Consider the following 25626-nt stretch of genomic DNA (forward strand, 5'->3'; position numbering starts at 1 on the left):
GTGTCATGATTGGGTATAAAAGGAGCATCCCCAAAAGGCTCAGCTGTTCACAAGCAAAGATGGGGTGAGGATCACCACTTTGTGAACAGCTGTGTGAAAAAATAGCCCAACAGTTTAAGAACAATGTTTCTCAATGTTCAATTGCAAGGAATTTAGGGATTCCATCATCTACAGTCCATAATATAATCAGAGGATTCAGAAAATCTGGAGAACATTCTACACGTAAACGGCAAGGCCGAAAACCAACATTGATCCCTCAGGCGGCACTGCATTAAAAACCAACATCATAGTGTAAAGGATCTTACCGCGTGGGCTCAGGAACACTTCAGAAAACCATTGTCAGTTAACACAGTTTGTCGCTGCATCTATAAGTGCAAGTTAAAACTCTACCATGCAAAGCGAAAGCCATACATCAACAACTTCCAGAAATGCCGCCACCTTCTCTGGGCCCAAGCTCATTTGAAATGGACAGACGCAAAGTGGAAAAGTGTGCTGTGGTCTGATGAGTCCACATTTTAAATTGTTTTTGGAAATCATGGACGTTGTGTCCTCCGGACAAAAAACCATCCAGATTGTTACCAGCGCAAAGTTCAAAAGCCAGCATCTGTGATGGTATGAGGGTGTGTTAGTGCCCATTGCATGGGCAACTTACACATCTGTGATGCACCATCAATGCTGAAAGGTACATCCAGGTTTTGGAGCAACACATGCTGCCATCCAAGCAACGTCTTTTTCAGGGACGTCCCTGCTTATTTCAGCAAGATAATGCCAAGCCACATTCTGCACATGTTACAGCGTGGCTTCATAGTAAAAGAGTGTGGGTACTAGACTGGCCTGCCTGCAGTCCAGAACTGTCACCCTTTGAAAATGTGTGGTACATTATGAAGCACAAAATACGACAATGGAGACCCCGGACTGTTGAACAACTGAAGTCGTACATCAAGCAAGAATGGGGAAGAATTCCACCTACAAAGCTTCAACAATTAGTCTCCTCAGTTCCCAAACGCTTAAGCCCCTTTCACACCAGGGTTGCTCCCAGTTGCGTCGTGTGTCGTCATGACGATGCCATGTGGAAGCAACCTAGTGCCGAGACGAAGCAGCTCGGCGCCACAACAGCGCGAGGGGCGCAAAGGACGAACCAGATCGGATGCCATAAATTAAACATGTTTAAATTTTGTTTGCGTCCTCTGCTCAATGCAGAATTAAGTGGTTTTAGCGCAAGTCAGAGCAACAGGATGGTACTCAGCGTGACTGGAAGCCACACACTCACAAGACAACGTTACCCGATGCCAATTTATGATTTCTGCTGTGTTCCATTGTTCCTGAAGTATAAATCACACAGGATCGTTTTTATACCGTGTACTCAATGCAGTAAAACTATGTGCTCAAAAAAGAACACAGAGCACTGTCTCAGCTTTTTTGAAACTTGTTGCAGGCATCGATTTCAAAATGAGCAAATATTTGCACAAAAACAATAAAGTTTGCTTGAACGTTTCTGTTTTTATTTATATTTTACACAACGTCCCAACTTCATTGGAATTGGGGTTGTAGAAAAATACATAGATTTTTGAAAATACGAGGGCTGTCAATAAAGTTACGGTCCTTTTTATTTTTTTCAAAAACTATATGGATTTCATTCATATGTTTTTACGTCAGACATGCTTGAACCCTCGTGCGCATGCGTGAGTTTTTCCACGCCTGTCGGTGACGTCATTCGCCTGTGAGCACTCCTTGTGGGAGGAGTCGTCCAGCCCCTCGTCGGAATTCCTTTGTCTGAGAAGTTGCTGAGAGACTGGCGCTTTGTTTGATCAGAATTTTTTCTAAACCTGTGAGACACATCGAAGTGGACACGGTTCGAAAAATTAAGCTGGTTTTCAGTGAAAATTTTAACAGCTGATGAGAGATTTTGAGGTGATTCTGTCGCTTTAAGGACTTTTCACGGTGCGAGATGTCGTGCAGTGCTCTCAGGCAGCGTCATCAGCCTGTTCAAGCTGAAAACCTCCACATTTCAGGCTCTATTGATCCAGGACGTCGTGAGAGAACAGAGAAGTTTCAGAAGAAGTCGGTTTCAGCATTTTATCCGGATATTCCACTGTTAAAGGAGATTTTTTTAATGAAAGACGTGCGGACGGGTCCGCGCGTCGGGACGCAGCCGACGCGGTGCGGCGGCACAGGAAAAACACCTCCGTGTTGATAACCATTTGTAAAATCCAGGCGGCTTTTGATGGCTTTCAGTGGAGTGAGTATATGAGAAATTGTTTAACAGGCAGGACATGTTCCAACTTGTCCTTAAGGCTTTCAACAGAGGTGTTTTTCCTGTGGCGGAGCGTCGCGGCGGCTGCGTCCCGACGCGCGGACCCGTCCGCACGTCTTTCATTAAAAAAATCTCCTTTAACAGTGGAATATCCGGATAAAATGCTGAAACCGACTTCTTCTGAAACTTCTCTGTTCTCTCACGACGTCCTGGATCAATAGAGCCTGAAATGTGGATGTTTTCAGCTTGAAACAGGCTGATGACGCCGCCTGAGAGCGCTGCACGACGTCTCGCACCGTGAAAAGTCCTTAAAGCGACAGAATCACCTCAAAATCTCTCATCAGCCGTTAAAATTTTCACTGAAAACCAGCTTAATTTTTCGAACCGTGTCCACTTCGATGTGTCTCACAGGTTTAGAAAAAATTTTGATCAAACAACGCGCCAGTCTCTCAGCAACTTCTCAGACAAAGGAATTCCGACGAGGGGCTGGACGACTCCTCCCACAAGGAGTGCTCACAGGCGAATGACGTCACCGACAGGCGTGGAAAAACTCACGCACGCGCACGAGGGTTCAAGCATGTCTGACGTAAAAACATATGAATGAAATCCATATAGTTTTTGAAAAAAATAAAAAGGACCGTAACTTTACTGACAGCCCTCGTATACCTTAAAGTGGAGCAAGTTAATTATATGTAATAGAAAATAATGTTGAGCTGAAGCATTTGCATAACATTTTGTGTTCTAAACTTTAATTGCAACTTTTAAAAAGTTTAAAAACTTTAATTAAATCACAATTTTATGTCTTATGGTTTTTTTTTTTGTGCTAAACATTGTGCTGTGTGATAAAAACTGCACCTTTCAGAGTGGCCTTTTATTGTGGACAGTCTAAGGCACACCTGTGCACTAATCATGGTGTCTAATCAGCATCTTGGTATGGCACACCTGTGAGGTGGGATGGATTATCTCAGCAAAGGAGAAGTACTCACTATCACAGATTTAGACTGGTTTGTGAACAATATTTGAGGGAAATGGTGATATTGTGTATGTGGAAAAAGTTTTAGATCTTTGAGTTCATCTCATACAAAATGGGAGCAAAACCAAAAGTGTTGCATTTATATTTTTGTTCTATATATATATGTGTGTGTGTGTGTGTTTTGTAAAGGCATTAGTACACAAAGAAGTTTTCAAACAAAGAGTGTTTGTTGACTTTCATTAAGCCCTGTTTGAGAAGAAGGATGTGGGGCATGTTGGATTTATACAGTTTGAAAACTGGGCCACCAGACTTTTATGGGCTCAGACGCATCTGAGGTGGACCATCATACAGTGGAAATGTGTGTTGTGGTTGTGCACAGACAAGTCAATGTTCCATTTTTAATTTTTTTGTAAGAACTGGACACCGTGTGCTTCAGACCAAACACAAAAGGACCCACCCAGACTGTTATCAGATACAAGTCTAAAGGTCAGGGTCTGTCATCATGGTAATTCAAATAGCTTGACGAAGCAATGACAAAGTAAAAATAACAAAACGGAGAAAAAAGGTCAGCAAAAGAAGAATGCAAGAAAATACAGCTGAGTGTGTGTGTGTGTGTGTGTGTGTGTGTGTGTGTGTGTGTGTGTGTGTGTGTGTGTGTGTGTGTGTGTGTGTGTGTGTGTGTGTGTGTGTGTGTGTGTGTGTGTGTGTGTGTCTCTGTGCTTCGGGAAGAAAGCTCATCTTAAGTGATCATATTTTGCAGATTTTTGAAGACAGTGGTCTTCTGTCTGGACTTCCTCTGACAGTGACCATAGATTCTTTGTTCCCTGGTTTTTCTGTTTCTGCTGCCAGCTTGTGGGCGCTGAGCCTGGACTCCCATCTCTGACAGAGACGAGATACTCTGCCAGCTGTCCTCTAGATTAAGATAATTTTTCATTCTTCTTTGGGCGGTAGTTTGGTTTGTCCAATGTTTCAAATAGTCTTTTTCCTGATTGATGGTTTTGTTGACTCTGATTGGTGGTTGGGAAGCAGAGCTGAGCTGAACTTGGTGATTATCAGGTTTTGTTATTGTGTTTCTGAGCTTCATTACCAGCTTTTCAGGGTTCAGGTCTTTAGTAATTGGAGAGTGTTGTTTAGATGCATCCAGAATTTGAATATTCTCTATTAAATTGTTAACAGCCTGATTCTGTCCTACGTGTATTATTGGGTGTTTTTGATTGGACTTTCAACATAGATTGTCAGAATCCTGCATGTAGGACTTCAGTTGGATGCTAGTCCCATTTCGTGTAGTCCTGTATACTGAGTGGTCCCCAGACCTCGCTTCCATATTGCGCAATCGGCTGGATTATACTGTCAAATATTTTGTGCCAGATCGTAAGCGGGATGTTGACAGTGTGCTTTCCTTTTTATAGCATAGAGCGGTCTGCATGCTGAAACGTATTGCTGTGAGACAACGGTCCTACCATTAGAGCCTGACCTATATATCAGCCGACCGATATTATCGGCCAATATAAGCCCTTTTCAAAATACTCACTATCACCCAAAATTTTGCCGATAGAACGCCAATAATTTCTCATAAACAGAACAGTTACTGAAATAATGTTTGTGTCAGCAATGTAAAATGTCCTTACACCATTTGTCCAGTAGATGGAGTTCTGACTCCATTCAACTGAGAGCTGCTTACACCCCTGCTTAAATGTGTTCATCACTGGCCCCTGTAGTTTGCCGTCACACTGCACTGATGGCTGACAAAAGCATACAAGTAAGTTTATAAGGATGTTGTTTGTAATAACTTTACGATTACATTCACCCCACATTCCTCCCGTTTCAGTTCAACTCAGTTTGATTAACTCAGTTTATGTAGTAATGGGTCAAATGTGCTTCATTGCGTCGGTCACGCTTTTTGTTAAGCCCACGTTGTGTAGACCTTATTTCTAGCATGAAAAACTTTCGTTTACTGCTAAGAGGTTGAAACATTCAGATTCACTGGTCATCCGGAAGGGTTGTGGGAATTACTGCCGTTCGCCATTAACCCTCTGGGGCCGACACCATCATATACGATGGCTGGGACCAAGCTTTACTACATTGTAAATAACTTTTTAATGATATGAGATAGAAACATGCTTTTTTTTTTTTGCTGAAAAGTTAACTCCGTGGACTTTCGATCCACCGTCGGCCATCTTGGTATTCCTCATAGAAGATGTGTGATGACGTGCGCAATGTGAGTGTCCAATCGGAATTGGTTCTCCGTCACATGGTTTTCCAAAATCCAATTGTAGGGCAGATTTGACTCACGTGATATGGCAAAAATCATTTTCAGGAGTGATATCTTACTAGTTGGCCCGTTTGAATAGCCCCCTAACTGCTCCAATTGCTATTTGCATTTTTTGAACTTGAAAATTCTTCTCTGTTATAAAGTTAATCAATATGAGGACAACGCTTCAGCTTTTAGCTCATACCTTTCTTGTTAAGGGTCCAAAAAAGAACATTTTATTCATTTAAAAAAATAATAACTAGGACTGCAAGCAGTCATATACAGGCCCTCGTTCCGTGCAACCGCCTACCCAGGCCAGTGGGTGCCCTTGTGACCACATGTGGGCATGTGCATGCAGGGGCAACCACTCATCACACAGTTAAAATTTTAAACAAATCACACAATGCATCAAGGAGTTATGACATGTTGATTGTTCATCCACTAGGGGGCGCTCAGTGTACAAACAGAGGGGTTGGGTGTGTTCACGGGCCAACCATCATCATACATGTGAACTTTCAAGTCAATCAGGCAAAGCATGAAGGAATTATCATGACTTGATGTTCCATGGCAAAGGGTCAAAATGGCGGCACCATAGCAGCCACACCCTTCAACATAGAGAAAAGCTTTCGATAACTTTTGCCCCGCCTATGACTTGTAGGAGGTTGTCATGCTTGACCTGTGTATCAATTTTCATGATGATATGACCAAATTAAAGCCGTCAAAAGGAAGAAGGTAATTTCATGGCGAAGGGGCGATATTCGGTACGCCACCACACAGAAGCCGTTACTCGTAAGTTCACGGCGATCATCGCCTATGTTCACCAAGTTGTTCTGCATGTTTTAGAAGTGGAAGGAAGTTGATGGTGTTAAGTATGTGACATCAGGACCTGTTTAAGTATAATGTTCCATGGTGAAGGGTCAAAATGGTGGCGCCATAGCGGCCACACCCTTCGACATAAAGAAAAGCTTTCAATAACTTTTGGTCAGTATCGTCTGTGGGTGATGTGGAAGAAATTTGAAGTGCATTGGACAAAATTCCTAGGAGGAGTTTGTTCAAATACAACATGTGGAAATCACGCCAAAATGAGAAGAGAATTCAAAATGGCTGACATCCTGTTTGGAGTAGACCCATGGTGCAAGAGACGTTTTTGTACGTCTACGCAAGTCACATGTGTACCAATTTTCATCTCCCTACTCCCTACCAAAAAAACCCCTATGTGGAGGGGTTTTTGAAAGTTTCAAGGGGGCGCTATTGAGGCACTTTGCCCCGCCCATGGGCGACACCCCTATGAATTGTAAGAGGTTGTCTTGCCCGACCTGTGTATCAATTTTCATGATGTGACAAAATTAAAGCCGTCAAAAGGAAGAACGTAATTTCATGGCGAATGGTTAATATTCAGCATGACGCCACACGGACACCGTTACTCGTAACTTCACGGCGTTCATCGCCTACGTTCACCAATTTGTTCTGCATGTTTTAGAAGTGGAATGAAGTTGATTGGATTAAGTATGTGACATCAGGACCTCTTAAAGTAAAAATAGGACCTTTTCGCCAAAGTTTGACGACCCCTAGCAGCCACGCCTTTTGACTTAATTAGAATCTTTTGATAACTTTTGATCACCATTGTGTTGTGATGATTTTGACCAAATTTGAAGACGATCGGATGAAATCCCTAGGACGAATTCGTTCAAATGTAAGTAGTGGAAATGGCCAAAAATGGCAAAAAATTTGCCCAAAATCGAAACTTAAAATCAAAATGGCCGACTTCCTGTCGATATTTCACCATGACAGTAAGAGACTTTTCGTGCGTCCTGGCATGGTAAATATGTGTACCGAATTTCGTGAGGCTACGACGAAAAAAGCCCAATGCAGAGGGGTTTTTGAAAATTTCTAGGGGACGCTATTTCGCGATTTTTCTGCGACCATGTGCGACGCCCCCAAAATATCGAATTTCGGATCTGGCCGAATGACTTTGGAAAGTTTGGTGAGTTTTTGAGCATGGGAAGAGGCCGAAATTTCGATTTCAAAAGTGGCAAGAATAATAATAATAGTCATAATAACTAGGACTGCAAGCAGTCATATACGGGCCCTCGTTCCGCGCAACCGCCTACCCAGGCCAGTGGGTGCCCTTGTGACCACATATGGGCATGTGCATGCAGGGGCAACCACACATCACACAGTTAAAAGTTTAAACAAATCACAATGCATCAAGGAGTTATGACATGTTGATTGCTCATCCACTAGGGGGCGCTCAGTGTACAAACAGAGGGGCCGGGTGTGTTCAGGGGCCAACCGTCATCATACATGTGAAGTTTCAAGTCAATCAGGCAAAGCATGAAGGAGTTATCATGACTTGATGTTCCATGGCAAAGGGTCAAAATGGAGGCACCATAGCGGCCACACCCTTCAACATAGAGAAAAGCTTTCGATAACTTTTGGTCAGTATCATCTTTGGATGCTGTCAAAGAAATTTGAAGTGCATTGGACAAAATCCCTAGGAGGAGTTCGTTCAAATACAACATGTGGAAATCATTTCAAAATGAGAAGAAAATGCAAAATGGCCGACTTCCTGTTTGGAGTAGACTCATGGTGCAAGAGACTTTTTTGTACGTCTATGCAAGTCACACGTGTACCAATTTTCATCTCTCTACTCCAAAAAAACCCCTATGGGGAGGGGTTTTGGAATGTTTCAAGGGGGCGCTATTGAGGCATTTTGCCCCGCCCATGGGTGATGCCCCTATGAATTGTAAGAGATTGTCTTCCTTGACCTATGTTTCAATTTTCATGATGATATGACAAAATTAAAGCCGTCAAAAGGAAGAACGTAATTTCATGGCGAATGGGCAATATTCGGCACGCCGCCACACGGATGCCGTTACTCGTAACTTCACGGCGATCATCGCCTACGTTCACCAAGTTGTTCTGCATGTTTTAGAAGTGGAAGGAAGTTGATGGGGTTAAATATGTGACTTCAGTACCTGTTTAAGTATAATGTTCATATGGCGAAGGGTCAAAATGGCGGCACCATAGCGGCCACACCCTTCGACTTTTGGTTTTTGAAAATTTCTAGGGGGCGCTATTTCGCGATTTTTCTGCGACCATGTGCGACGCCCCCAAAATATCGAATTTCGGATCCGGCCGGCCGAACTTGAGGAACACATTTTTTAGTTTCATAAGGATGATAAAGACTGGGTTGTTATCCCTTTTGCCAGAACTAAGCCGTCTTTAATACGGTGCTGTGCATTTGTGGAGGAAAGGTGCAAAAGGTCAAGTTCAGTCTCAAATGAAAAGTAACTCACTCATTTACAAATACATATTAAAAAGCAACTTGAGAGAATCAAAGTGAAATTATTTGCTGACCTGAAGAAGAAAAGAAAATCGAACAGAAAATGGTTATTACTTCTTGTGGTACATGTTCTTAACTTTGTACTGCATCACTTTTAGACAGCGACATGGTGGAAGGACTTTCTTAAAAAGAAAAAAAGAAATTTCAGCTCTCATTTGCCAGAAGGCAAACTCTGGAGAGATCTGAAGATCTGGCCGTGCACCGATGCTCCCCATCTAGCCTGCTGGAGCTGCATCAATTTTCAATTCAGTTTCAATTTGGGCATCAACAAAGTATTGAGCAAAGGGTGTGAATACTTATGTCCATGTGATTTCTTAGATTTTTATTTTTAATAAATTTGCAAAAACCTCATAAAACCTTTTTTCATGTTGTCATTATGGGGTGTAGTGAGTAGTTTTTTGAGGGGAAAATGAATTTACTCCATTCTGGAATAAGACTGCATGTGGAGAACTGAAGCGCTGTAAATACTTTACGGATGCACCGTAATAGTTGATGTTAATATATTCCTCATGAAATTGAGGGCTTGTTTTAAAATTTTTTTTTTTTTTTTTTTTTTGTCTTCTGTAAGATAACATTTTTTAAATAGTCTCTTTTCTGACAGTTTCCTACAGAAAAGCACTAAAGGTGAAGTTTAATTGGTGTGATAATGTACTACTTTGAAGAACAGTGTGTTCAAAATTCACAGTCATCCTTCTTTCTTCTTGTATTTTCTTCTATTTGGACATCCTCTGCACTTTTATTTCTTGTGTGTTTGATGTCCGTGTGTATTTCTTGTGTGTTTGATGTACTTCTCGTGGAGGTGTCGACATTGCGTCTATCTGTGTTTGTCTGAGTGCTGAAAGCTGGTAATATGTATTCATGACTTGTTACTTACTGTTACTGCTCTCAGACCCATCAGTTCTCAGCCAAGAAGTGAACTGTCGATGCTCCTAATGATCCAGCACACAGGCACATGCTGCTCTTAGCCTTTTTTCATGTTGTGCATGTGGGGATTTGTCATTTTTCTGCATGTAATTTACAGTAACCTGAGAGTTGGTTGAGTCTGTGCACCTGTATCATCACTCAGTAAGAATGCAGTCTGATAGGTGATAGCTTACAGGATGCTGCAGTGTTATGGTCAATATTTGTAGCCTTCCCAAACAAATGAACAAATATGTGCATTCAGAAATGTCGTAAAAGAGGCTCATCATGGATACAGTCGACTGCAATACACTAGGATGCTGCATTCCTGCATCACTCTTTACACGAGGTGAGCAGTCATAACTGCCAAAACAGCAGTAAGAATACTAATTTGTTCATGATGGGTAAACTGTATTCTGATCAACAGATAATCCTAAATGAGTGTGGAGCACACTGCTCTGAGGCCAATGTGTCTCAGACAGGTGGCAGGCCTCAGAAAAAGGAGAGGAAAAATCATTATGAAGATAACATTCATACAAACAAATCCTTGGCTTACAGTAGGTGGTGTCGGCCTCGTCTGTCAGCTCTGGACTGGGAGCCGCTCCCACACCCCCACTTGTTGGTAGGGGCCCATGACATCTGCTGCTGGTGCGCAGACTGGCACCACCTCAAGATGAGGCTATTTGTTGGGACATCCGGCTGGAGGTCCCACTTGTAGTTGTATGTGACGCAGCGCACCACAGTGGGCATGTTGCATTCAATGCATTAAACCTGGGACACCTCTTTGAACAGTGAGGATGGCTTATTGTTCCTTTTTACCCACGGCCATCAAGTATGGCCATCGGGTATTGCAAAGGCTTTTCGTCCGTCCGTCCGCCCACCTGTCTGTCTGCCTGTCTGTGCTCAGTCCATTCCTATTACTTATAGGGAACATTCATGGGACACAGACCTTGGACAAGTTCAAAGATGGCTAACCGTGGCCTATTAAGAGGTATTTTAAGAGGTTAAAAAGTCACATTCTGTACCTACTTTTATGGTATGATCTCACAGACGTTAGTGTTGTGATGTCACTTCCTGGTGTCGCTAGCTGCTAACTTCTCTTCATTTTAGGCTAGAAATGACACCTTTCTCATATATTATGTAAAAGGTATCAAATGCTTCTGAAACTAAAAACACTGTAACTCATCTTGAAGGATTTATAAAACATTTAGCGGATGTTAGTGTGGTGACGTCACTTCCTGGTTTCACTAGCTGCTAACTTTGCTTCATTATTGTCTAGAAATAACACCTTTCTCATATATTATGTAAAAGCTAGTGAGAAATTAGCACTTCCAAAACTGAAAACACTGTTGTTGTAACCTGATAACTCATCTTGGAAGGATTTACAAAACATTTAGCAAATGTTAGCATTGTGACATCACTTCCTGCTTTCACTAGCTGCTAACCTTGCTTCATTTTTGGCCACAAATGACACCTTCTCATATATTATGTAAATGTTATTGAGAAATAAACACTTCTAAAACTGAAAACACTGTTTTTGTAACCTGATAACTCATCTGGAAGGATTTACAAAACATTTAGCGGATGTTAGTGTTGTGACATCACTTCCTTTGGCTAGAAATGACACCTTTCTCGTATATTATGTAAAAGGTATCAAATGCTTCTGAAACCGAAAACACTGTTTTTGTAACCTGATAACTCCTCTGGAAGGATTTACAAAACATTTAGCGGATGTTATTGTGACATCACTTCCTGGTTTCCCGAGCTGCTAACTTTGCTTCGTTATTGGCCAGAATTGACACCTTTCTCATATATTATGTAAATGGTATTGAGAAATAAACACTTCCAAAACTGAAAACACTGTTTTTGTAACCTGATAACACCTCTTGAAGGATTTATAAAACATTTAGCAGGTGTTAGTGTGGTGACGTCACTTCCTGGTTTCACTAGCTGCTAACTTTGCTTTGTTAATTGGCTAGAAATAACACCTTTTTCATATATTATGTAAAAGCTAGTGAGAAATAAGCACTTCTAAAATTGAAAATGCTGTTTTTGGAACCTAATGACACCTCTGAACTGATTTACAAGACAATTTGTGGATGTTAGTGTGCACACTAACTTCTCCTAACGCAAAGCTAACTTCCTATGGAGTTAAATTTGTTTCATTATAACCTGCAAATGCACAGAGGGTGATCTACAAATATTTCTTGATTTGCACAACTTTCACTCTTCTCAAAAGCTCATATATGCGCACATGCAAGGCCTCCTGCAGATGCCGTTAAAACGACAAAACTCTGTGGCTGCATTCAAACAAAGTTCTTTCTGCAAAATCATCTCAACTCATCCAAAAATAATCAATAGATTAATTAGTAGTTAATAGTTATAAAAATAATCATTAGGTGCCACCCAAGATCCAGTAGGTTTGCGGCCGTCTGTGTGTGCATGTGTCCATGGCCTTTGACACAAGCTTGTTGTGGATCCAGAACATAAATTCATCACAGCCTGTAGAGGGCGCTGACCTTGACCGGCTTTGTGTGGGTCAACTCAGGGAGGATTAAAATGTCAGCGAATGCCCCAATACTTGTCCCTCTGCTCAACAGCAGAATTGGCAGGAACTATGGGGCCTTCAACACAGATTGCCCCCCCCCCCCACCCCACCAAAGTTATGTGTCATTAAACACAGTTACCACATTTTCACATGCTGTTATTAATATTCACAACATGCTTAATCTTTCTGATGATCTTTCCTGGAACTGTTGGACACATTTTCCTTTAAAATAAAGATATTTGATTTGCTCATGAATCATTTTCACTTGCTGACAAACTAAAATGTCCATTTAGCAAACTTGACTAAAACTCCATCTTTTTTTTCAGATGAGCCGCAAATATTGTTTCCTTTGCCAAGTTACACTACACTTTTTCCACCAGGTTTTGTGAAAACCAATTCTTTAGTGTAACACCCTCACAATTGATTAATTTTTCAGAATGTTAAACATCATGCAGATTACAGGTTTTGCACCCACTGCATTCATTTACATCCCAGCTGCACATTTAGTACTGCTAAATTTGATTTACAGAATCCTTTCTTCTTGTCCTTGTCCAGTGGTATTGGCAGAAATTGGCCCTGGGCATCTGGTGGCAGCAGCATCCTGGCAGAATTCGGCACCCTCCATTTGGAATTCATGCACCTCAGCAGACTCTCTGGAAACCCTGAGTTTGCTCAGAAGGTAAAGAAAGAGGTTTTTTTTGTTTATTTTGTTCATTGCAGTGTGCCAGTAATGATAACTGCAGAACAAATGTTGAATTTTTTACAGTTTGTGTATTAAAATGTTGTATTGTGCGTCATTTTAAACATGATGAATGCACTGTACTTGGTTTATTTGCATTATTTTCATTGCCTGTTCTTTGTGACATACTTGTTTTTGGTTTCTTGTATTAGGTAATGAACATCCGTAAAGTTCTCAATCGCCTGGACAAACCCCAGGGGCTTTATCCTAATTACCTGAACCCTAACAGTGGCCAGTGGGGGCAGCGTAAGTCTCCTCATTCATTCACTTAAACCCTGTACTTTGTCCGGCTTCTACTTCTACCTGAATTCTTTAAGTGTCGTGTTGTTTCTGTGTCAGTCCTCAAACACAGCGCCAACCACTTGCATTTCTCAATATTGCATCCAGTGTGTCAAAACTTCACACATTCTCGAGAAATGTTGGTTTCTCAGAATGTAAAAGACGGAGAATGGGACAGCACAGTCTTGTTTCGGGGTGGGCGCTAAAGGGGTAAAATATTTGGGATGTGAATCGTACAACAACTCATGATTCAATTCGATTCCGATTCTTGGGGTGACGATTCGATTCAGAATTGATTTTCGATTCAGAGAGCTCTGAGAAATAGTTATATTACTTAAAAATGTTTATGTTTAAGAAAATACAGCTTTACAAGGTTACTCAAGTGATTCTAGATGTAAATTTTCTTATCTGCTTTGCTCGTTCAGAGTTGGCTGGCAGTTTAGCGAAGCGCTGGTCAGTCTTCGGCAGATACCGTTGCTCCGCTTCTTTTAGCTCCGGGTGATGGCGTAGCATGTGGGCTTGCAGATTTGAAGTGTTTCCGAAGTACTTGACTTTAATTTTTCAGATTTTGCACACTGCAAAAGTCATGTCAAGCTCCTTCTTACGCAGCAAATAATAAAATCCAAAATGCGCCCAAACATTTGCCTTCAGCGAAGACGGTGCTGGCTGAATTAGCTCTTCGTCCGCCATGCTAAGCTGCAGCTCACGAATGTTTGAAGCACGTCGGACCCTCCCCTCGCGGGGACGCTGTACTATGGAAGCCGTTGCCTGACAAACAGTACACACAGCGAGTAAGCAAGAAAATGTTTAAAAAAAATGCTTTTTAAAAATCGATTCTTGGACATTTTGGATCGATTCAGAATCGTAATAAATAAGAATCGTGATTCGGGCGTGAATCGATTTTTTTTTCTGGCACCCCTATAAAATATGACGCATGTGACATAACGTCTCTACTTCCGGGGTACAAGCCACAGCTTTTTCAATGGGTTGTGGGCAAATTACACCCAAACACAGTGAAAATGCAAAGAAAAAGTGACGATGCGGCGGGAAAGTGGACATGTGTTTGTTTATGATCCGGAGCACAAACATGTCGAGGAGGTTTTGCAGGCGAGAGAACGGAGCTACTCTGGTTAGCTGTGTATGCTAACACTTACCGACACGACGTCTTCCACCTCCTCACCTTTTCTTCTCCACCAGGAATTGAAAATAAAAAATACTTTTCACGACTGCAGCCGAAAACAAAACCTCACATCGTTTATCCATGTGAAGTTATGCTGTGTATATATATTACAACCCCAGTTCCAATGAAGTTGGGACATTGCATGAAATGCAAATAAAAACAGAATATGATGCATATGGTGCATCATATTATAATAGTTTTTTGCAGTGTACACGCTGATTACATTTTGATAATGGATCAAATACATTTGGCAGAAAAAAAAAATTTTCAGAGCAAATTTTGACCCGGTCATTAAATGAGGTGCGTAGATGTTTGGCGCCTCCTGACTGTAACTAATCTGTTACATATGGCTCACATCAGGATAAATGTCCGTCCGATCGCAATGTATTTACATTAAAAATCCCGAGCAGTCTGGACGTGCACAGTAACAGAGGTACAAGTTAAGCGTTCTGACACTCACTGATTTGAGTAAAGTGGAACCGGAGTCATTTCTGTGCTAAAAGTCCAACAGTTTATTTTTTTCAAACCGTCTTCAGATTCTGACCTGAAGCCTGACGTGCAGCTGTTAAATCAAACACAAACGGCTGTGATTTGTCACTTTTCTGCTTTTACTCCTTCGTCTCCCATCATATTATAACAGTTTTTACAGAGCGCACGCTGATTACAAATGGATCAGAGAAGTCCACACATTTACAGCATGAAGTCAGTAAAAGAGGAAAATGTACAGCTTACCTTTGATTTGGAGGTGATGATTGTAGAAAGAAAAGCTTGTTGAGGGTCAAATTAGTCCAGAATAAAGTATAATCCAGAGACAGAGAACTTTAAAACTGTCACGCATGTCATTGCTTGACGCGGAGGTAAAGAGCAGCAGCTGCATAAATCAGGTTTTAAATTAATTAAATAAATCATCATAAATTGTAAATTTATGTAAATTTGATAGCTTAACTTAAATGATTTTTAAAAAATGTTGAAAACATTAAAGGTTCGTTCAGTCGTTCAGCACAGTTGGAACCAAAATGGCGCCATGTTCTGAGTTGACGCCACTCTCTCAATTAAGCCACATGATGTTGTACTCGTGTTATTGACTAATTTTAGTTTTACTCTGTTTTTTTTTTTTTACTGCATATTCTGTTTGTTCATATTGAATTATAAAGATTTATGCATATGTCATATGTATCTGTGGGTTTATATACTATTTTGTTTGTATTATTTTGTTTTGGTAGCAAGTAATCACTTTACTTAAAGGATCATGTAGGTTTAATATGAGTCTTTTATCTGCTTAAACATGCATTTGGAACTGGATTTAACTGGTTTTAGTGCTTAGAACAACGAGAAGCAAGTTACTATAGGTTTCGTCCTCGCAGGGGTCCGGACCTCCCTCTATGCCCACGGGAGACCAGTAAGAGAAGGATTTGTGAAATAAGGTCTGCCTTTTGTCACGTCCATATTGTGTTTCATAAAAACTGTTTCAGTTTCTTTCTTCGGCCTTCTGGATGGATGGATCTCCTGCAAGAAAGAAGTTCACCAAAAACATGGCCTGTTTTTCGCAGTGATTTTGAATAAATTTAATCTGAGAAATAGTTTGACTTTGTACTTTGTAATAAGGACCAGGTTAAAATTAACACATGACACCAACAGTCAATATAATAACTGGAACCATCTTCTTGGGCTGATTTATTGTTGATATAAACTGATATATTAGAAGAAAAAAACACTGAGTTGGCAGTTTTCCTGCAGATGTTACAACCACAGAACAGATAACTATTTTGAGTGCACGACAGTTTTGTAACCATGCTGTTCACTTTTATTAATTCCCTCCTAAACTGATTTTTTTTTTTTTCACAAAGAACTTTTGTCAAACATTGCAGTCATCAAACTCAGAGGTTTGATTTGTAATATTTTTTTAATGTGACTAAATTTACTTGTCCATGAAATGACTTCTCTTGCCTGTGTTTGTTTGTCTAAAGACAAATAACTTCAAACAGCATGTCAGGGAGGAGTTGATTAACTTTTGATGGAGATCCGGATCTGCTTTGAAATGTTTTGAACGTTGACCTCCATTTTTGCCTTATGATTACTTGGAGCTTTTCTTGTTTTCAGTATAACATCAGCATCAAACAATATTAATACTGTTATTGTCACTGGAAAATCATGGATTGATTGATTGATTGGTTTGTGCACTCCAGTGCCACAGCTGGATTCTGTCAATGGTCACGCATCAGTATGAGTCTTAATTTGTAATCAATACTACAAATATCAAACCTGCAAATAATGTCTCAGAGACATGTGCTGTAGGATTTCACCGGCTGTAGACTTGTTCTTCATGACACACACACACACACACACACCAGGGCCTAATCCATATAAAGGTGACATATTGTTGTCTGTAATATTCTAAACTAGCTGTGTGTTGTTTATTTTTGTTGGTCTCTGGTGTGCAGATCACGTCTCAGTGGGTGGTTTAGGCGACAGTTTCTATGAGTACTTGCTCAAGGCCTGGCTGATGTCCGACAAGACTGATGAGGAGGGGAAGAAGATGTACTACGATGCCCTTGAGGTAACAGACGCCCTTGTGACATCTCAGCGCACACATACACACATCAGACATAATCATTTAAATGTTGCAGTGACTGAAATAGAAGATGATGTTCTGGTTAACTCAAACAAAGTTAAAATTTATTTGAGGTATTTTAAGAGGAAGAAGGTGATGTCCTTTGTAGGCCCTCGGGCCCATGGGTGCTGGTGCTCATGGGAACATCCTCAGATTCATCCCAGATCTTACTGCAGTAGCAAATATATTTTTTGGGTCTGTGGATCCTATGGATTGAACAGAACTGGATAAAGACTGGCCTCTAAGCATACCAGATAGCATAAAATAGGTTTACCGTGGAGCTTTAAAAAGTCTTAAAAGGCAACGAGTTTGTTCCTTAATTGTTATTAAAATGGGCCTTAAATTGTTATAAAAATGTCTTAAATCAGTCTTTCAAAAATAAAAAATAAAAGAATGCCAAAACATGAAAAGTAGGGTTTTACGAAAGAAGAATCTCCATCAAACAAATGCCCATATCTGATGCCAGACTGTTTGATCGTGTTACGTATTGAATAAAGAATTTCAAGTGCTACATGACAGTCGAGAGTTCAGCCAAGAGCAAGTGGTCACCCACTGAAATAAATAAATACCACATGCTGACTTCTGCCAGCCTCGCTTCAAATCTGTGGTTCTGTGTTTTACTATAAAACTACAAAAGAGGGTTTTTAGGCCACACCCAACAACCCAGAGGCGTTCATTGATGGATTCATCACCACACCACTAAAATTACCAAACGACCACAGGAGGAGTAGGAGGAGCAACAGGAAGACAGAGGTCGTGAATGTGAGGAATGGTAGTAGCCAGTAAACCAGTATTGATTAGTATGTCTGATATTTATATTTGCAAACTGTTTTTCTTTTTTACTTTCACTTTTGATACTGTGTGCTTCTTACCCTGTGTGCTGCTTCACAATGCTGCTGGAACTTCAGTTTTCCTGAGGGAATCTTCCCAAGGGATCAATAAAGTTCTGTATAATTTAATCATCTAATCTCATCAGAAATATCAAGTACTTTTTCAGTACCATTGTATACAAATGGATAAAGAGGTCAAACTAAAGATTCTGACCAATTTCACAAGAAAATGTTCAAAACCATTTCAAAGACCACTTATGGTGAGATAAACTATATATTAAAGCACAAGGCTGCTTGGACAAAGGTCTGACTTCTGGCTTTTCGACCCCCCCCCCCCCCCCCCCCCACACACACACACACCTTTCTCCCTCGGCTTCCTTTTCTTGGCAGCGTCTGTGTCTGTCACTATGTCTGTCAATCCCATTAGTTTTTATCACTCTCTCACTGTCCACCATATCATAAATTACAAGAATTGTGTCGCTGTCCGGGTACTTTTGGACATGACTGTATATCACTCCTCCTCTAAGTGGTTTCTTTTTTTTCTAAAGCCAGCTGACGAACTGTTAACCCCACATACAGTCTACCCTTTAGAGAAAGAGAGCTGTTGAGTTCAGCCATAGGAAAATGTTTTAAAGCGACCCTGGGAAGTCATTAAGGTCAACTCACCCACAAGAGGACCTTTGGTAGTGCTCCCCTTGATGGATGTATAAACCAAGACTTGCACAACTTAAGATTTTTTTTTCTAAGTCGACCATTATGTCATGAAAGGTTGAATAACTGCTGATGATGTCATTAATAAAACCATGGGAGAAGAGAACACTTTGCACCCAGTCGTAATATGCATCCCCAAAAATTAATGGATACAGAAACCAGTCCAGGGCAGTTCCAGGAGATTGTCACATCCGTTACCACTTTCAGTGGTCCTGCTGTGATCTAGCCATCGTCTAGTTCTCAATAGGATGAATAAATAATCGAGAAACCACGTAGATCGTAACAGGATCATTAATCGGTAATGACGTGACAGTCTCATGAAACGACCCCACAAACAGCAATACTTTGCTACAAGTTCCACTTAAGTGTGAAAGAAGATTGAAGTTATGATGATATGAGAAAATTAATGAATGCAAGAACCAGTGTCATGTGTGCAACTTTGCCTTCATCACAAGGAGGTAGAAGATCTGCGGGCACACTGACATTTTCATACCGTTAGATATATCTGTGTTTAGGTATTAAGTAATTGCTATACTTAAATGGTTTTTGTTTTTAAATGTTTTTGTTATCTGTTTAAACATGCATGTGAACTGGTTCTAACTGGTTAAACTTGTGTCCCACTCCCATCTCTGGGGAGGTCTCATGGAGTGGAGTACTAGAGTGCGGCAGACGGCAAGTCACGGACACATGATCAGTTACTCATCAACATCGCTCTTGAAGTGACCTTGTATAGCAGTGAACTGAGTCCTCAATTAGGCTGTGCAACCCCCAGCACGAAGAGTTCATCTTCTTCAGCGATAGACGTCCGCCCTAGTTTAGAGAAGCTTTTTCCACTTCTGTTACACTCCTGCAAAACCATCTATATCCCTGTCAAAAAAGTGCAGTTTTTGTCCTCAAAGATGTATCATCTGCAGCTTGAGATGACTGTAAACTGCTGGGTTTTCATCTCAGGTGTTGCTCTTTCTGGGCTCGGTGCCACTCTGATGCCAGCAGCTGTTTGGTTTGTCTCATGTGGACGAAGCACTTTGCATGTAAACACCTCTCTGTGATTCTGCATCTGACCTTTGGTGTGAAAGAGTGACTGTCTCAGTGTCTTTATTGACATAAAGAAAACAGCTATGTTCTGTTTTTCTGAGATGTGTCTCAACAGGTCATGAGGAGTAACAAGGTCCCACTGTGTCTCCTGTCCTACACGTCTCTTTGTTCTGTTTAACTGGCTGCAATTACCAACTTAAAATATCCAGAGCTGAATATTCACTATTAAGTCTAAATGAAGGATTTCCTTCATTTATCATGGCTTCGAAGATGAAGGAAGGCAAATTAAAGTACAACTGTAATGATTTAAATGCAAAGATACAACTATTTTGTATCAACATAACCCTGAAACACTCAGTCTTGCCATCCTTGTGTTTCTCAGGCAATAGAAACAAACCTGATCCGGAAGTCAAGCAGCGGCCTGACCTACATAGCGGAGTGGAAAGGGGGACTGCTGGAGCATAAGATGGGTCACCTGACCTGTTTTGCAGGTGGCATGATTGCCCTCGGTGCCGATGGGGCGCCCAGTGACAAGATGGGCCACCAGATGGAGGAAGCCGCAGAAATCGCACGAACCTGTCATGAGTCTTATACAAGGACAGGTAAATACACACATCTGGGCTGTTGGTGAAAATAGAGTCATGAATGAAAGATTTATGTGTGTATAACCATATTTGTCATATGTATGGTAATGACAAGGATGACAGCCACGGAGAATATTCTGGTTTAAATGCTGTGAACGTAACATCTCTTTACTGGCAGACACTTGCCGATAGAAATTCAGCTGTTTCTGAAGTGTTTTAAACAATTTAGGCCGTCAGGTTGACTGGTGAAGATGGTCATATTTGTGCCAAGCTGGTTATGTTGGACCAAGCTGATCATAGTGATCAACCTGGTTGAGCTGACTGCTGCACAGGCTGATTATCTGCCTGCTGTTCAGTCTGACATATAGGCAGCCCAACTGAGACGAACCTTATTGAGACATTAGCTAAAATCACAGGTTACCAGGTTTAACAGCTATAACGTGTAGTTTACGAGTAAAGTACCACTGATAGTTTGCGTATATTAGTATAAATATTAAGTTTGTTTTTGTTTTGATTTTTTTACCTCAAGTCAAACACTTAAAAATTATTAGACTGCTTAAAATGTTCAAGGTTATTGTGCATTCAAAGTTATTGTGAAGACAGTTATGGCAAAAAAAAATTGAGCCTTGTGTCATTCATGTATTCCTACTTCCTTATAATATAGATCTAATACTAGAGCACCGCGCTCGTAGAGTGCAAACCTCCACCAAGACTAGTTTCCAATTCCACAACTTTTTACCTTGAAAAACACTTTCAAGCTCAAAGTCCAGTTAGAAGTCTCTTTTCATGAGCTAAATTAGTCAGGAGTATGTATTTACTTCATGCTCTTGAATCAAAGTATTTTTTGTTCTGGTGTTGTCAGGTTTTTTTTTTTCTTTCAACTTTTCAGTTTGAGTTTTTTTTTTTTTTTCCCAGATAATTTTCACAGAAAATTGGTTATCTCTGCTATGCACAATTTGCTTTTTGGCACTTGGTTTCCGGGTGATAACTAGAAAACGAAAATTGTAGCCTCCATCCAATTTTGGTGGTGTAGGTAAATCCATAACAGTAAAATGAGAGTGATTGAGGCACTTTTGATTGAGATATAATGCAAAATGTTCACCATATGGGTTTTCCGATGTTGGATTCAAATGTTCGCAAAATCCACAATCCGGATCAGATTTGGATCAAACTTTGTCAGGCGATAGTGAGTGTCGGTCTGCACCTCCCTTTCAAATATGAGAGTGATTGGGGCACATTTGATTAAGATATAATGGAAAGTATACATTAAATGGGGTTTTCAATGTCAAATTTAAATGGCCACAAAATCTGTAATCTGGATCAGATCTGGATCAGATGGATACCATCCTAAATAATGCTCTCAAATATGAAAGAAATTCAGTCTTTTTGACAGTTATGAATTTTTGAAAATTCATTCAATGTTAAATATAGAGATTTTTCCAATTTTTCCTGACTTTGACCTATGACCTTGAACATTGAATCAGTTCTTGCCTATCAGGATATGAATCTTCAGTTTAAAAAAAAATCATAGCGATATATGGAAAATTGTGGGTTACAGGCTGTTCACAAACAAACAAACACACCACCTTTGCTGGCAAAGGTAATAATTTGAAAGCAGATGAATCAGACTGCAGCTGGGTGATGTTCGGACAAACAGTTTGGCCTCGTGCTCTGTCTGTGCCCTATGCTTCCTTTTTGTTTGTTTTTGCAGGTTGAAAAATGTTTCTCTGTGATTTGTGACCCTGACTGTTCTCTCTTTGCTTTTTGTCTCGTCTTTTCTGCAGCTTCTGCACTGAAGAAACCTTTTTCATTCTTTGATTGCTTATGGTTTTGAAGTAACATTTATGTTGAAAATGAATTTGTCTGGGGACATAAAACATCACGTTGACTCTTGAACTAAAAATCAGTGTCAACAGTTTGTTTTTGTTCAACACAATGTCTCATCATAGTGAAGGACAGGGTTCTGGCTAGGACCATCTTAGTGGTGATCGTGGTGGTGGATCGCGGCTCATAGCTATGAGGAACCGCAGGCTCTGCGCCCCTCCAAAGCTGTAGGAGTTTTATGCCACTAAAACATGATTGGCAAGCCCTATTTTAACTCATTTTGGGTGGTTTTAGATGCATTGAAAGCAAGATAAATAAACCAAAAAAAATTATATTGTAATATAGTATTTGTAAGATCAAAGTTCTTTTTTGCATGTTTCTCTCAAAGTCCAAGTTAATAAATTAAATAATGTTGAAGATGTTAAAAACACATTAATATTTAATGGACGTAGCATTTACTCTCTTGTTCAAAAATGACACAAAGTAGTTGTTAATCCAGTGAAGCAGGCAGTTTTTCTGTCATCCTGACAGTTATGTTTTTTTATTGTTTGAGTGGGATTGTACGACATTTTTTTTTAACAATATAACACCTAATTGCCTTGTTTGAACAAGAGCTGAACCTGGACTGGTTTGTTAAAGCTGCTGTTTTAAATAAAACCTTTGTGAATCAGTTTCACTTTCCATTTTCACTGACGTTGTGCTCCTCCTCCTCTCCACCCCACCCCCCCCCACCCCCCCACCCCCCCCCACACACACACACACACACACACCTGCTGTTTTTCAAACTGAGCTTTTTGGAAACACGAAGCCTTTCAACTGTTAAATAAACTCTTCATTACAGAGCAGAGACGCTGTTTTCAGCTCCTGCCTTTCACAGCACACCGCTGTGGCCACAGGACACCCTGACTCTCTGATCTCTGCTGTCTGTGATTTGTTACAAAGAAAATGACAATTATATTTCTTATTACTTTAATTATTGATTTAAAATTGTAAAACTATGACTCTGTAAGCTTGAAATACAATCAAATTGGTACATTTTCAGCTACATTTCAGTTCATTTTTCAGAAATTCTGTGCTGGGTAGCACAGCTAATTTGAGAGCCGGGTGGAAATTTGCAGTGCCGGGCTAGGCCGCCCAAAGTGGCTAGAACCCTTTGGAAGGATTTGAAAGCTATAATTGTTTCAAAAAAATTAATTTTAGATTAATGCCTGATTGCATAATAAAACTCAACTTTTTTAAAGTAAAAGTCTATTTATTAAAACACATGGACCTTCCTGTGTAGAAAAACAAAACATTTGGAGGACTCATAAATGAAAACACACTGTACTGCACTAATCAACGATCTTGTGAGTCCCATCTCGTTTGCCCTGATTTCATCTCTCACTTCATGGACCCTGATTTCTGGTGGACCAGCCTGAGAGCTTCATCCGCTGAGCTAAATCCAGCAGCCAGCTTTATGTGGTCTAAGCCGTTCTTCAGCGTCTTTCCATGCTTCAGAATCACTGCGACCTCGTGGTCACATGTTGTTGCCATGTTGCTGATTAGTTCAGAACGTTGGTTTGATCTCATGAGGTAGCTGTCAAAATGTGACATTCTGGAATTTTATCTTGTGATCATCGTATTTTTTGGCTGACATGCTGTATGTTTATAATTTTCCAAATGAGCTACATTGTTTGTGTTTTTAAGACCATTACACACATGAGCAGCTTTTGGAAATTAGCATCACAGAAAACAGTCCTTTTCTTCTCTTTTTTCCCCAGCTTGCTTTATGATGCTGAAATTATACCAGTCTTCATCTTCCTGATTGTGTTATTTGAAAACTGTCCAAAAACCTTTTTCCTTGTGAATTATTTTCCACCCATTTTCTGATGCTGCCTTCTCGTCCGCAGCATTGAAGCTCGGTCCTGAGGCATTTCGCTTTGATGGAGGGGTGGAGGCCATAGCAACCCGACAGAATGAGAAATACTTTATCCTCCGTCCAGAAGTCATCGAGACTTACATGTACATGTGGAGGTTCACCCATGACCCCAAATACAGGGAATGGGGTTGGGAAGCTGTTCAGGTGAAGTAGTTGTTCATCATAATAAGTGTTTCCTGTTATCCTACTGTAGTCACCAGTAGCATCCACAAAAATATAGTTTTATAGTCATTCATTCATTTTCTGCTGCTTAAATGGGTCCGGGTCAATCCTGAGGCATTCACAAGTGAGCTGGGAAGTGTAATTCCTCCAGCATGTCACAGGAAGACCCTCCTGGGGAGACAGCCAGGGGACATCCTCACCAGATGCCCAAACCACCTCAGCTGGTTCCTTCTGATGTGAAGGAGCAGCAGCTCTGCTCAGAGTCCCTCCTGGATGTTCAAGCTTCTCACCCTGTCCCTGAGTGTAAACCCAGATAAATGACTCATTACCTCTGCTTGTATCCATGACCTTGTTCTTTCTGGCATCATTCAATGCTCATGAACAATAGGTGAGGATAGGTGTATAATTGAAAGCCTTGCCTTCATGGACAGGCACAGTCGGGGATTGGAGGGTGTCCAGGTTGTGACCTTAGAATTACCCATGTCTGCTTTTTCGCAGATGATGTGGTTCTGTTGGCTTCATCAGGCAGTGATCTCCAATGTGCACTGGATATTCTTGAGGCTGAGTGTTAAGTGACTGGGATGGAGATCAGCACTGTCAATCTGAGACTGTGGTCCACTGTCAGAAAAGGGTGCATTGTCCCCTCTGGTTCAGGAGAGAGTTATTGCCCCAAGTGAAGATGTTCAAGTATTTCTAGGTCTTGTTCTTGAGTGGGGGTATATGAGGCAGATAAATTAAAGGGCATCAGGACTTCCATGTCATTTTACTTTAGGGACAAGGTTTGTGACATTTTTAGTTGAATGGAAAACTCGATAGAGCTCACCCCTGATTTGTTTGTCTCTCTCAGGCCTTAGAGGAACATTGTAAAGTAGAAGGAGGCTACAGCGGCATCAGAGATGTCTATTCGTCGTCTCCCAACCATGATGATGTACAGCAAAGCTTCTACTTGGCTGAGACACTGAAGTAAGATGCGCGCGCACACCACACACACACACACACACACACAAGGGCCTAATCCATATAAAGGTGACATATTGTCCAGTTGTGTTGTCTGTAATATTATATATATAATATTATATATAATATTATACTTCTTCAGGCACATACTCCTCACTTCTTCTTATGATTGTGCTGTCAGTTTGTTTTATGGTGGGATGTGTGTTCAGGCTCTGCATGTCCAAAACTGGCAAAGATGTCAAGCCTCTCACACACAAGGCCCAAACTCCATTTTATTCAAAAACCCATTCAGACAAGGCTTCAACCAAATGCTCGGGTCACTACCAGCAGTACACAACACTCAGTCATACACACGCAAATGCATGTCAGAGGATTCTGCATCAATTTCCATTGATTATCTGGCTGCTAAACCTCTTTGGCCTAGAAATCTTTAGTTTACACTGATTTAATTCTGACCAAACACTAGCTGCTGATATTAAAGGAAATGTCGCACCAAAATCATAGCAATTCAGATTTAGGCTGTT

The 25626-nt window shown here is 40.7% G+C and overlaps 1 protein-coding gene across 2 annotated transcripts in view; it reads left to right on the forward strand.

Moving 5' to 3' along the window:
• The window catches only part of man1a1 (mannosidase, alpha, class 1A, member 1), a 154737-nt gene that overhangs the window by 114965 nt on the left and 14146 nt on the right, over positions 1-25626 (forward strand). For both annotated transcript variants that reach the window (XM_034161869.1, XM_034161868.1), the window contains exons 6-11: positions 12828-12951; positions 13164-13257; positions 16912-17027; positions 20040-20259; positions 23955-24127; positions 24993-25108. In XM_034161869.1, the coding sequence (XP_034017760.1) occupies positions 12828-12951; positions 13164-13257; positions 16912-17027; positions 20040-20259; positions 23955-24127; positions 24993-25108 (843 nt within the window). The remainder of the gene's footprint in view (positions 1-12827; positions 12952-13163; positions 13258-16911; positions 17028-20039; positions 20260-23954; positions 24128-24992; positions 25109-25626) is intronic.

The sequence above is a fragment of the Thalassophryne amazonica genome, chromosome 21 (assembly GCF_902500255.1).
Source record: "Thalassophryne amazonica chromosome 21, fThaAma1.1, whole genome shotgun sequence".
Lineage (NCBI taxonomy): Eukaryota > Metazoa > Chordata > Actinopteri > Batrachoidiformes > Batrachoididae > Thalassophryne > Thalassophryne amazonica.